The sequence below is a fragment of the Cervus canadensis genome, chromosome 1 (genome assembly GCF_019320065.1).
Source record: "Cervus canadensis isolate Bull #8, Minnesota chromosome 1, ASM1932006v1, whole genome shotgun sequence".
Classification (NCBI taxonomy): domain Eukaryota; kingdom Metazoa; phylum Chordata; class Mammalia; order Artiodactyla; family Cervidae; genus Cervus; species Cervus canadensis.
Window position 1 is genome coordinate 60,210,355 of NC_057386.1, and position 13,639 is coordinate 60,223,993.

General features: G+C 37.0%; 1 protein-coding gene across 1 annotated transcript in view; it reads left to right on the top strand.

The window, feature by feature from the left end:
* The window catches only part of CPE (carboxypeptidase E), a 146,509-nt gene that overhangs the window by 98,969 nt on the left and 33,901 nt on the right, over positions 1-13,639 (top strand). Inside the window, exons 4-5 of the mRNA XM_043483901.1 lie at positions 3,402-3,519; positions 5,116-5,298. Coding sequence (XP_043339836.1) covers positions 3,402-3,519; positions 5,116-5,298 — 301 coding nt within the window. The remainder of the gene's footprint in view (positions 1-3,401; positions 3,520-5,115; positions 5,299-13,639) is intronic.

Sequence of the window (13,639 nt, forward strand, 5' to 3'; positions counted from 1 at the left end):
AATAGGCAAGATATGGAAGCAACAGATGACTAGATAAAGAAGCACACACACATACACACACAATGGAAAACTACTCAGCCATGAAAAAAGAGTAAAATGTTGCCATTTGCAACAACATGGATGGATATGGAGGGTATTAAGTGGACTAAGTCAGACAGAGATAGATAAATACTGTATGGGATCACCTATATGTGAAATCTTAAGAGTTCCAGAAAAACATCTATTTCTACTTTATTGACTATGCCAAAGCATTTGACTGTGTGGATCACAATAAACTGTGGAAAATTCTTCAAGAGATGGGAATACCAGACCACCTGACCTGCCTCTTGAGAAACCTGTATGTAGGTCAGGAAGCAACAGTTAGAACTGGACACGGAACAACAGACTGGTTCCAAATAGGGAAAGGAGTACGTTAAGGCTGTATATTGTCACCCTGCTTATTTAACTTATATGCAGAGTACATCATGAGAGACGCTGGGCTGGATGAAGCACAAGCTGGAATCAAGTTTGCCGGGAGAAATATCAATAATCTCAGATATACAGATGACACCACCCTTATGGCAGAAAGTGAAGAAGAACTAAAGAGCCTCTTGATGAAAGTGAAAGAGGAGAGTGAAAAAGTTGGCTTAAAGCTCAACATTCAGAAAACTAAAATCATGGCATCTGGTCCCTTCACTTCATGGCAAATAGATGGGGAAACAGTGGAAACAGTGACAGACTTTATTTTTTTGGGCTCCAAAATCACTGCAGATGGTGATTGCAGCCACGAAATTAAAAGATGTTTACTCCTTGGAAGGAAAGTTATGTCCAACCCAGACAGCATATTAGAAAGCAGAGACTTTACTTTGCCAAGAAAGGTCCATCTTGTCAAGGCTATGGTTTTTCCAATAGTCATGTTTGGATGTGAGAGTGGAGTATAAGGAAAGCTGAGCACCAAAGAATTGATGCTTTTGAACTGTGGTGTTGGAGAAGACTTTTGAGAGTTGCTTGGACTGCAAGGAGATCCAACCAGTCCATCCTAAAGGAGATCAATCCTGGGTGTTCATTGGAAAGACTGATTTTGAAGCTGAAACTCCAACAGTTTGGCCACCTGATGCGAAGAACTGACTCATTGGAAAAGACCCTGAAGCTGGGAAAGATTCAAGGTGGGAGGAGAAGGGGAGGATAGAGGATGAGATGGTTGGATGGCATCACCGATGCAATGGACATGAATTTGGGTGAACTCTGGGAGTTGGTGATGGACAGGGAGGCCTGGTGTGCTGCAGTCCATGGGGTTACAAAGAGTCAGACACGACTGAGGGACTGAACCTAAATTAACTAATGGAATCATAGTGGTGCCAGGCTTTGTCCAAAACACAATTCCGTGTGACCAAATCTCATAAAATGGTGTGATCAGCATTTTTGTAGCCCAAAAGGTTCAAGTAAAGCAAGCTTAAAAATTAAAAAAAAAAAAAATAAAATAAAATATAAAACAGACTACTGAATATAACAAAAAAGAAGCAGACTCACAGATATAGAGATCTAGTGGTTACCAGCGGGGAGGGGGAAGGGAAAGAGCTAGATAGGGGTAGGGGATTAAGAGGTTCAAACTACCATGAATAAAATAAATAGGCTGCAGGGATATATTGTACAGCACAGGGAACATAGCCAGTATTTTATAATAAAATTATATTATAAATGGAATATAACCTCTAAAAATTGAAAATCACTATGCTGTATACGTGAAACTCATGTAATATTGTACATCAACTATATGTCAATTAAAAAATTCAGATTCCTGTGAATACTGAATCAGGAAGTCTGGGGTGTATATGCTAAGGGGTTGAGTGATGGAAAGGAATATACATTTTTACCAAGTCCTCCAGATGGTCTCTTTGCTCTTCTGAACCTCTCTGAGCACAGGGTCTCTTCTGTTCCCTGGAGTTCTTCCTGCTGAATCATTTCTCATCTGTTCTTGAGGCCTTCAGTCTGGTTATGTCCACCATTATCTGGGCTCAGTATATGGGCCTTGGCTTGGATTCCATCCAAACAATGGTTGTATCAAATAATTATATTAAATACTTGTCTTTAGTGGCTAGAGTTGTGAAGAATATAGAATAAACATGGCTTTGATATATTTTAAGAGCCAGGTTATGTAATTATAGAGCATAATACTTGAACATTTATAGTCTCTCAATGAAAGTTTAAAAAGTAGGTTATATTTGGCTCTGGATTCTGTTAAGGACTGGCCTAACCAGCCCTATTTAGGGGTGCTCCAAAGCCGCCTCTATGGATTAGTTAAATATGTGATTACAGTACTGAGGATATTTCATCATTTAGTCAGTCTAAAAGACTCTATTAATAGTCAAAGAGAAATTAAGTTTAATTGATAAAATTGTAGAGTTTGTTTGTTTTTGATCATTTAGTAACATGAACAGTATATGCAATATATGTAAGTAAGTCTCTGTATAGGAACTAACAGTAGGCAAAAATCTAATAGTTACATACTACTTTGTGTACTCAGGACTGTATTATTTTTTCTTTTTCTCTTTTTAAAAAGCAGGTTTATTAACATATGATTCACATAACATAGAACTCACCCATGTGAAATATACTATCCAGCGTTTTTTAGATATTCTGTCCCTAAGAACAATATGAACCACATCTCCAGTGGGAGGCGGGGGAATTCAAATCAAAAAGGTACTTGGGAGTTTGAGAATCTTCCTAGTTGCTATTAAAAACACATCACATAAAAGTATCAAGCTTTTGGCTCAGATTAATTCTTTGGTATAGATTTCTTTCCTCCTTTGTTTTGCTTCCAAGGTAAGAGGGGCTGTGAAAATTTCAAAAGGCCACATGAATTCCTAAAACTTTTGCTGTTTTAAAATTTTTAATGATCATCCCAAAGTGCATTATTTGGTGGTGAAATCTGATAAAGACTCAATTTAATTTTTTTATAGGAAAAATGTTGATGTGGTTGAAGGGAATTGGAGAAATAGTAAGCAAAACTTGGACAGAAAATCTACCACCTTTCTTGAGTTGAACCACCATAAAGAAGAACCTTGTTCAGTTCAGATATTTTCTTTTCTCCTTATATTATCATTAGTTATTATTAACAAGTTCAGATGGAGATGTATCCAAATTTGTAAATGATTTGTATGCTGTTTTTCAAGTTACAAAGAAAGAAAACTGGCAGCTTTTAAATAGAACTTTTAAGGAAGTAGAAATATTTTTTATTATAAGTCTGAGAAAGATAGAGATGAGGAATGCTCCTGTTTTCTTTCTTCTATGAAAACAATCACAGACTGCTTGGAATATGACCAGATTTGAGTTGTTATTGTTCTTACCTTTTATATGTCTTTTCTGTCAAGTGACCCCACCAAAGCATTTAGAATCCTTTCAATCTCTAATCTTTAATACAGCTTGCTCCTGAGACGAAGGCTGTCATTCATTGGATTATGGATATTCCTTTTGTGCTCTCAGCCAATCTTCATGGAGGAGACCTTGTGGCCAATTATCCATATGATGAGACGCGGAGTGGTAGGTGTTCTTCCTGTTTCTTTAATTAATTCAAGGTTTACAATTACTTTACAAGGGTTTATTGAATGATTTCTGTAATATTCTTTTAAGGAACTGGTTGTTCAGTGATTTTGCCTATAGAAATACATCTGTTTCACTGGAATATCCCCTGTTTCATGTGGCATTGGCATATACCTGGCAAAAAAAGACTGTAATTAAAAAAAAAATTAAGTGAAGAGAAGCATAATCACTTAGGTAAGAGAAAGGGGAAAAAAAACAGAAGTCGTGAACTTGGGTAACTCTTGGATTCCAGTAAATGGAGGAATAATAGATCTATGTAGTTTTATGTACAAGACAGCTTAAAACTGAAGGCAAACTTTTAGAACTCCATCAGAGGCCCATGAATATCTCTGCATGTGTCTTATTATGCATTCACACTTCTACATTTGGAACTGTTTCTTGGCAATGTCAGGGAGAAGAAGTGAAAACTAGTTTTAGCTAATCTTCAGCCACAGCAAACTTTAGCCAGATAGATATTCTCAGCTTAATTTTTGTTGTTCCAAGAAATTACCTGCTTTGAATCAATTTTCAGGAGACTTTGAAGAGTTAGGTCTTTGTAATACAGAATATTGTTGTTGTTCAGCCTCTAAGCCATGTCTGATGCTTTGTGACCCTGTGGACTGTAGCATGCCAGTCTTCCCTGTCCTTCACTGTCTCCCAGAGTTTGCTCAAATTCGCATCCACTGAGTTGGTGATGCCATTCAACCATCTCATCCTCTGTCATTCCCTACTCCTCCTGCCCTCAGTCTTTCTCAGCATCAGAGTCTTTTCTAGTAAGTCAGCTCTTCACATCAGGTGGCCAAAGTATTGAAGCTTCAGCTTCAGCATCAGTCCTTCCAATGAATATTTAGTGTTCATTTCCTTTAAGATTGACTGGGTTGACCTCCTTGCCATCCAAGGAACTCTCAAGAGTCTTCTCCAGCACCACAGTTTGAAAGCACCAACACAGGATAGTTGTATATATTGGAAACTTTGAATTTTGAAGATTCTTTGGTGAAACATCCTTGAAATTTAGAGACTTTATGGTTTGTCAATAGCTGGGAGATTTAAAGGACTCATATATCTGGTAATAGAGAATAAAAATACTGTGTGCCAAAATATATATTATTTATTTCAGTGGTAGGAGATTTTTAAAAACTGTAAATTCAGATACTATGTGTGACACTATATGTGTGTGATACTATGTGTGACAGTGGTTCACGGTGCCTATTGGATTTGTACAGGCGCAATTTATAAATTAAAAATTTTAACAATGGAAATCTCCTTACTGTCTTCCCAAGTCCAATTTACTATGTGCTTGTCATCTTTTCTTGTGAAGCTTTCAATTCATTAGAAGAATGTACATTCTACTCAATTTCTACTTTGCGGTATCAGGAGTGGACCTTATAAAACCTGAAAGAAAACTAAGTGTAATTGTTGAGAACTTAAGCCTTCACTCCTTTCCCATAGTGATGAGCTGAAAATGCATCAGCAGGAGATCAACACTAAATCCATATTCAGGAAACATGCAGTGCTGGTTTGTGTCGGTTTCTTTAGTGTTGTGGCTTTATTTTCCAGGCAGTGCTCACGAATACAGCTCCTGCCCAGATGACGACATCTTCCAAAGCTTAGCTCGGGCGTACTCATCCTTCAACCCCCCGATGTCGGACCCAGATCGGCCCCCATGTCGCAAGAATGATGACGACAGCAGCTTTGTAGAAGGAACGACCAATGGTGCTGCATGGTACAGCGTGCCTGGAGGTGAGTTTCCCTTTCACTCTCCATGTGAGTAGTGGCTTTTAAAAAATAATTACCGTTTATATTTAGCTTTTGAACTGTGGTATGAGAGAAGACTTGAGAGTCTCTTGGATTGCAAGGAGATCCAATTGGTCAACCCTAATGGAAATCAGTCCTGAATACTTATTAGAAAGACTGATGCTGAAGCTGAAACTCCAATACTCTGGCAACGTGATGAGAAAAACCGGCTCATTGGAAAAGACCCTGATGCTGGGAAAGATTGAAGGCAGGAGGAGAAGGGGAGGACAGAGGATGAGATGGTTGGATGGCATCACTGACTCAATGGACATGAGTTTGAGATGTAGAAGAGACATAGGAGAGGAACTGAAGATATCCACTGGGAAAATACAAATTGAACACTGTTAATTACCCTAGTTTTCAAATTCTGGCTTTAGGGAACAAGGTACCATCATGATTATATGTTAGTCATGCTTTGACATATGTAAATGTATATTTTAGAGGGCTGGCTTTGGCCTTTAGCATATCTTGGTTCACATACCTTTTGTTTTTACTTAATAAGTTCCACTTCATATGGGATGTTTATTCATTACTGCAGTAAGTACTATTATCAGTTCAGGAAGCTCTACACATTTTATTGAGTCTGGAAATGGAAAAACCCACCTCAGCGCAGCTGGAGGAAGCATTTCTAGATATCAAGGCAGCTCTTACAGCTCTCTGTTCGAGTATGAACTTTGAAGAACTCTTATTTTTCTGGCTACCTGGATCACTCACATTTGTGTAGTATCACCTCTACCAAGGATAAAGAGTGAAATGTAAAGATACTGTTTTTTCCTCTGCCTAAGAACAATTTTTTGTGGCCCACCTGAAAAGGAAAGTGAAAAGAGAATTAGGACAGTAGCAGTAGTGGCTAATTATAGGACTTGGTTTGTTTAATAAGATTTTGTTGTTGTTCTTGTTGAATTATGCCTTGATAAGTATATTCTTTCAGATATTTTTCTTTCTGATATATGTTTAACTTGTTTTATTTAAAACTGAGGTAGTTGATGTACAATATTATGTAAGTTACAGGTGTACAACATAGTGATTCAGAATTTTTAAAGGTTGTACTCAATTTCTTTGTGCTCAGTTGCTCAGTCATGTCTGACTTTGTGTGACACCATGGACTGTAGCCCACCAGGCTCCTCTATCCATATGATTTTTTCAGGCAGGGATATTGGAGTGGGTTGCCATATAAAATATTGGCTATCTTCCCTATGCTATATAATATATCCTTGTAGCTTATTTATTTTATATGTAATAATTTGTACCTCTTAAACTTCTACTCCTATCTTTCCCCTCCCCTCCTTGCTCTCCCCACTGGTAATAACCACTAGTTAGTTCTCTATATCTGTGAATCTGTTTTTTTTTTTCCTTGTTGTTGTTATATTCACTGCTTTATTTTTTAGATCATGTGTGTAAGGGATTTACAGTATTTCTTTCTCTGTATGACTTATTTCATTAGGCATAATACCCTCCAAGTCCATTCATATTGCAAATGTCAAAATTTCATTCTTTTTTATGGCTGAGTAGCTAGTGGATGTGATGGAATTCCAGTTGAGCTATTTCAAATCCTGAAAGATGATGCTGTGAAAGTGCTACACTCAATATGCCAGCAAATTTGGAAAACTCAGCAGTGGCCACAGGAGTGGAAAAGGTCAGTTTTCATTCCAATCCCTAAGAAAGGCAATCCCAAAGAATGCTCAAACTACTGCACAATTTCACTCATCTCACATGCTAGTAAAGTAATGCTCAAAATTCTCCAAGCCAGGCTTCAGCAATACATGAACCGAGAACTTCCAGATGTTCAAGCTGGTTTTAGAAAAGGTAGAGGAACCAGAGATCAAATTGCCAATATCTGCTGGATCATCGAAAAAGCAAGAGAGTTCCAGAAAACATTTATTTCTGCTTTATTGACTACGCCAAAGCCTTCGACTGTGTGGATCACAATAAACTGTGGAAAATTCTGAAAGAGATGGGAATAACAGACCACCTGACCTGCTTCTTGAGAAACCTATATGCAGGTCAGGAAGCAACAGTTAGAACTGGGCATGGAACAACAGACTGGTTCCAAATAGGAAGAGGAGTACGTCAAGGCTATATATTGTCACCCTGCTTATTTAACTTATATGCAGAGTATATAATGAGAAATGCTGGGGTAGAAGAAGCACAAGCTGGAATCAAGATTGCTGGGAGAAATATCAATAACCTCAGATATGCAGATGACACCACCCTTAGGGCAGAGAGTGAAGCGGAACTGAAAAGCCTCTTGATGAAAGTGAAAGAGGAGAGTGAAAAAGTTGGTTTAAAGCTCAACATTCAGAAAACTAAGATCATGGCATCTGGTCCCATCACCTCATGGGAAATAGATGGGGAGACAGTGGAAACAGTGTCAGACTTTATTTTTTTGGGGCTCCAAAATCACTGCAGATGGTGACTGCAGGCATGAAATTAAAAGATGCTTACTCCTTGGAAGGAAAGTTATGACCAACCAAGATAGCATATTAAAAAGCAGAGACATTACTTTGCCAACAAAAGTCCATCTGGTCAAGGCTATGGTTTTTCCAGCAGTCACATATGGATGTGAGAGTTGGACTGTGAAGAAAGCTGAGTGCCGAAAAATTGATGCTTTTGAACTGTGGTGTTGGAGAAGACTCTTGAGAGTCCCTTGGACTGCAAGGAGATCCAACCAGTCCATCCTGAAGGAGATAAGTCCTGGGTGTTCATTGGAAGGACTGATGCTGAAGCTGAAACTCCAGTACTTTGGCCACCTCATGCGAAGAGTTGACTCATTGGAAAAGACCCTGATGCTGGGAGGGATTGGGGGCAGGAGGAGAAGGGGACGACCGAGGATGAGGTGGCTGATGGCATCAACGACTCGATGGGCATGAGTTTGAGTAAACTCCGGGAGTTTGTGATGGACAGGGAGACCTGGCGTGCTGCGATTCATGGGGTCGCAAAGAGTCGGACATGACTGAGTGACTGAACTGAACGGAACTGAACTGAGTGTCCCATTGTGTGTATATACCACATCTTCATCCACTCATCTGTTGATGGATACTTAGGTTGCTTTTATATTCTGTCAAGTGTAAATAATGCTGCTTGAATGTTGGGGTGTATGTATATTTTTGAATTAGTGTTTTTGTCTCTTTTTGGATGTATGTCGGGCTATATGGTATTTCTATTCTTAGTTTGTTCAGAAAGCTTCATACTGTTTTCTGTAGTATCTGCACCAATTTGCATTTCCTACAACAGTGTTTGGGGTTCTTCTCTGCATTCTTGTCAACTGATGTTATTTGTGTCCTTTTTGAATATAGCCATTCTGACAGGTGTGAGGTGATATCTCATTGTGGTTTTCATTTGCATTTCTCTGATGACTAACAATGTTTAACATCTTTTCATGTGCCTGTAGGCCATCTGTGTGTCTTCTTTGGAAAAATGTCTATTCAGGTCTTTTGCTCATTAAATAATAATCAAGTTTTGAGTTGTATGAGTGCCTTACTTTTTTTGGATATTAGCTCCTTATCCAATATATGATTTGGAAATACTTTCTCTCATTCCTTAAATTGCCTTTCCATTTTGTTGGCTGTATCTTTTGCTGTGCAGAAGCTTTCAGTTTGATGCAGTCCCACTTATTAAGTTTTGCTTTTGTTACTTCTATTAAGTTGGTGTAAACAAAATTGTGGTTTCAGACTATGAATTTTACATTATTATAATTAGGCTCAAATTACGTGTTTATTAATCAAAATAGGAACCATTACAGTGAACACCTTTTTGCCAACAAGAAATGTTTGTTTATTCCTATAACATAAAAATCCATGCTTTGGGATTCAGTGAAATCTAGGAAAGCTTTTTCTGCCTCTTGCTGGTTGTGGAAGCATTTTCTTTGTAAAACGTTTTTGAGATTGATAGCTTATGGTGTTTGGTGCCAAGTTTGTGGTCTCTGAACGAGAAGATTTAACTCTGGGACCAACACAGTCTCAGTCACTCCGAGCTTTGTGCAGCAGCAAAATATTATATATAGTGATAGGGCAGAGAAAGCTTCTGACATAGAAGCTTCTGACATCAGAAAGGGGTAGAAAGAGTACCCAACTCACTAGTTTAAGCAGAGCATTATATACTTTTCAACTGGCTGCTAAGAATAGATAAAAAGAATACCTCAAGGTTATAAAAGTTCTACCAGGCCCTCTCCCAAGGCATGCATCCTGAGATAACTTCAGTACAAGATTAGCCAGAAGGAATAAGTTCCTGGCAACATATTTCTGGGTGAGATATATTGTTGCTGAGAAACAGCAGACAAGCTTTGTTACAATTATAATAATTAACATAGAGCCTAAGTAAAGCCTAATGGGGTCTAAGAAAAGCATTTTCCCGAGTAGAATATATGGCTGCTGTATATTCATTAGCTCCATATCTAAAGAAAAGCCAGTTCTCTTGGGCAAGATACACTGTTGCACAAGGCTTAAGGAAAGCATGAGTGAGAATGTTCACTTTCTCCTTAAAGGGCCCTGGACTGCCTATCAACCTGCCTAAGTTAACTCTTTCAAGATGCTTGAAGAAGTGGTAGATGGTTGGCAAGAAGTCAGATGAATATGGTGGTTGAGGCCAAACTTCATAGCCCAATTCATTCAACTTTTGAAGCGTTAGTTGTGTGATGTGTAGTTGGGTGTTGTCATACAGAAGAATTGGGCCCTTTCCATTGACCAATGCCAGCTGCAGGCATTGTAGTTTTGGGTGCATCTCATTGATTTGCTGAGCATACTTCTCAGATGTAATGGTTTTGCCAGGAATCAGAAAGCTGTGGTGGATCAGATAGCAGCAGACCACTAAACAGTGACGATGATCTTTTTTTGATGCAAGTTTGACTTTAGGAAGTGCTTTGGAGCTTCTTCTTGGTCCAACCACTAAGCTGGTTATTGCATTATTGTCATGTAAAATCCACTTTTTTTTTGCACATCACAGTCTGATTGAGAAATGGTTCATTGTTGTTATGTAGAATAAGAGAAGATGACGCTTATAAAATGATTTTTTAAATTTTCAATCAGCTCACTTATTGAGCTTTTTCACCTTTTCAGTTTGCTTCAAATGCCTCATGATTATAGAATGACTGATGTTGAGTCTTCATCAACTTCTCGTGTAGTTGTAAGAGGGCCAGTGTTGATGATCTTCTTAGCTGGTCATTGTCAGCTTCCACAGGCCAGCCACTGTGCTCCTCATCTTCAAGGCTCTTGTCTCCATTGCCAAACTTCTTGAACCACTGCTGCACTGTATGTTCATTAGCAGTTCCTGGGCCAAATGCAGTGTTGTTGCAAGTTGTCTCCACTGCTTTATGACTCATTTTGAACTCAAATCAGATGATCACTCAAATTTGCTTTTTGTATAGCATCATTTCTATAGTCTAAAATAAATATAAAATAAACAGCAAGTAATAAGTCATTAGCAAAAAACATAAAGCTAGATGTTGTGCAGTAAAATGATGTATAAAATAACCACATTTATTTAAGAATATATTCCAGTATCAAATGACAAATTTCAACAATGCAAAAACCACAAACACTTTTGCACTAATCTATACTTTTGGAGTCATACCCCCCAAATTTAGTTAAGACTGATGTTGGGAGCTTTTTTCTCTGTTTCCTTCTAGGAGCTTTACAGTTCAAAGTCTTGAATTTAATCCTTTAATCCATTTTAAATTAATTTTTGTGTTAGTGTAAGATAAAAGTCCCATTTGATGCTTTTACAGGTATGTATCCAGTTTTCCCAAAACTTTTTATTAAAGAGACTATCTTATTTCCATTGAGCATTCTTGGCTCTGTTGTAAAATATTAGTTGACTGTATATATCAGGGTTTATTTCTGGGCTCACTCTTGATTTTGTTCAGTGATATGTATCTGTTTTTATGCTGATACCAAACTGTTTTGATTATTGTAGTTTGGTAATATGGTTTGCAATGTAGGTGACCTGGGTTTGATCACTGGGTTGGGAAGATCCCTTGGAGAAGGAAATGGCTACCCACTCCAGTATTCTTGCTTGGAGAATTCCATGGACAGAGGAACCTGGTTGGCTACAGTCTATGGGGTTGCAGAGTTGGACATGACTGAGTACTAACACTTTCACTTTTCACTTGAAATAAGGAAGTGCTTATTTTTTCTTTGTTCTTTTTTTCAAGATTGTTTTGGCTATCATTGTCTTTTGTGTTTCTATATGCATCTTAAGATTTTTCCCCTAGCTTTCCGAAAAATGTTATTGGTACTTTGACAGGGATTGTATTCAGTCTATAGATAGCTTTGAGTGCTATGGATATTTTAACAGTATTACATTTATGAACATGGGCTATCTTTCCATTATCATTGTACCTTCTTTCATTTCTTTTATTACTGTCTTATAATTTTCTTTCTTCAGCTCTTTCATCTCCTTGGTTAAATTTGTTCCTGAGTATTTTATTGTTTTTGTTGCTATTGTAGGTGAGATTGGTTTCTTTATATGTTTGTTGGGTAGTTTTTTGTTAGCAGATAGAAAGGTAACTGGTTTTCGTGTGTTGATTTGGTATCCTGCAACTTTAATGGATTATTTTATTCATCCCAATAGTTTTGTGTGTGTGTGTGTGTGTGTGTGTGTGTGTGTGTGTGCTCGGTAGTCTCTAGGGTTTTCTATAGATAAGGTTATATCATTACAGACAGAGGTAAATTTACTTCTTCCTTTCTAACATGTGTGTCTTTTATTTATTATTCTTGCCTCTTTTCTCTGGCTAGGACTTCTAACACTATATTGAATAGGAATAGTGAGAGTAGGCTTCCTTGTCTTGTTCTTGATCTTAGAGGAGGAGCTTTAAATCTTTCAACATTGAGTATAATGATAGTTATGGAATTGTTGTATATGGACTTTATTATGTTAAGGTATGTTCCTTTCCTACCCAACCTGTTGAGAGTTTTTATCATGAAAACATGCTGAATTTTTTCAGGTGATTTTCCTTCATATTTTGAGATGATCATTTAATTTTTATCTTTCATTCTATTAATGCAGTATATTATATTTGTTGATTTGTCTTTTTTGAACCATCCTTGCATCCTAGGGATAAACTTCACTCGATCATGGTGTATGATGTTTTTTATGTGCTGTTGAATTCAGTTTGCTAATTTTTTGTTGATAATTTTTGCATCTTTATTCATCATGATAATTAGCCTGTAATTTCTTTTTCTGTAGTACCCTTATCTGGCTTTGGAATCAGCATTATGCTGGACTTGTAAAAAAAAGTTTGAGAGTGTTCCCTTCTCTTCAGTTTTTTGGAAGATTTTGATGAGGATTTGTGTTAATTCTTCTTTAAATGTTTGGTAGAATTCACCAGTGAAACCTTCTGATTCTTGGCTTTTCTTTTTGGAAAGTTTTTGATTACTGATTCAATTTCCCTACTAGTAATTGATTTTTTTTTTTTTTTTTTTTCTGTTTCTTCCTGGTTCAGTCTTGGTAAGTTGTATGTTTCTTTGAATGTATCCACTCCTTCTAGGTTGTCCGGTTTTGGGCTATAATTGTTCACAGTCTTTTATGATCCTTTGCATTTCTATGGTATTAGTTGAAATTTCTCCCCTTTCTTTTATTCTTGGTAAGTCTAACTAAAGCTTTGTCTATTTTATCTTTTCAGAAACCAGCCATGTGTACCCATGGCTGATTCATGTTGATGTGTGGCAAAAAATATCACAATATTATAAAGTAATTCTTCTCCAATTAAAATAAATTAATTAAAAAATAAATAAAACAATAAGAAAAAATAAAAAAAACCCAGCCCTTAGATTTATCTTTTCTATTGTTTTCCCTGCCTCTATTTCATTTATTTCTGCTTTGATCCTTATTATTCTCATCTTTCTGCAGCTTTGTGCTTTATTTGTTCATTTTCTAGTTTTTTGAAGTGTAAGATTAAAGAGTATATTTTACACATTTCTTTTTTCTTTTAAATGTATGCATTTATCATAATGAGCTTCTTTCTTAGGATTGCTTTTGCTACATCTCATAAGTTTTGGTAGGTTGTGTTATTGTTTTCATTTGTTCAAGATATTTTGGTTTCCCTTTGACTTGTTCAAAAGCGTGTTGTTTACTTTTCTACATGTTTGTCAATTTTCTAGTTTTTGTCTTGTTATGATTTCTAGTTCTGTACCATTATGGTTGGAAAACATAATTAGCATGATTTCAGCCTACTCTAGTCTGCTGAGATTTGTTTTGTAACCTATGATATGATCTATCCTAGAGAATGTTCCATGTGTGCTTGAGAAGAATGTTTATTCTGCAGTTGTTGGATGGCTTGTTCTGTATGGCT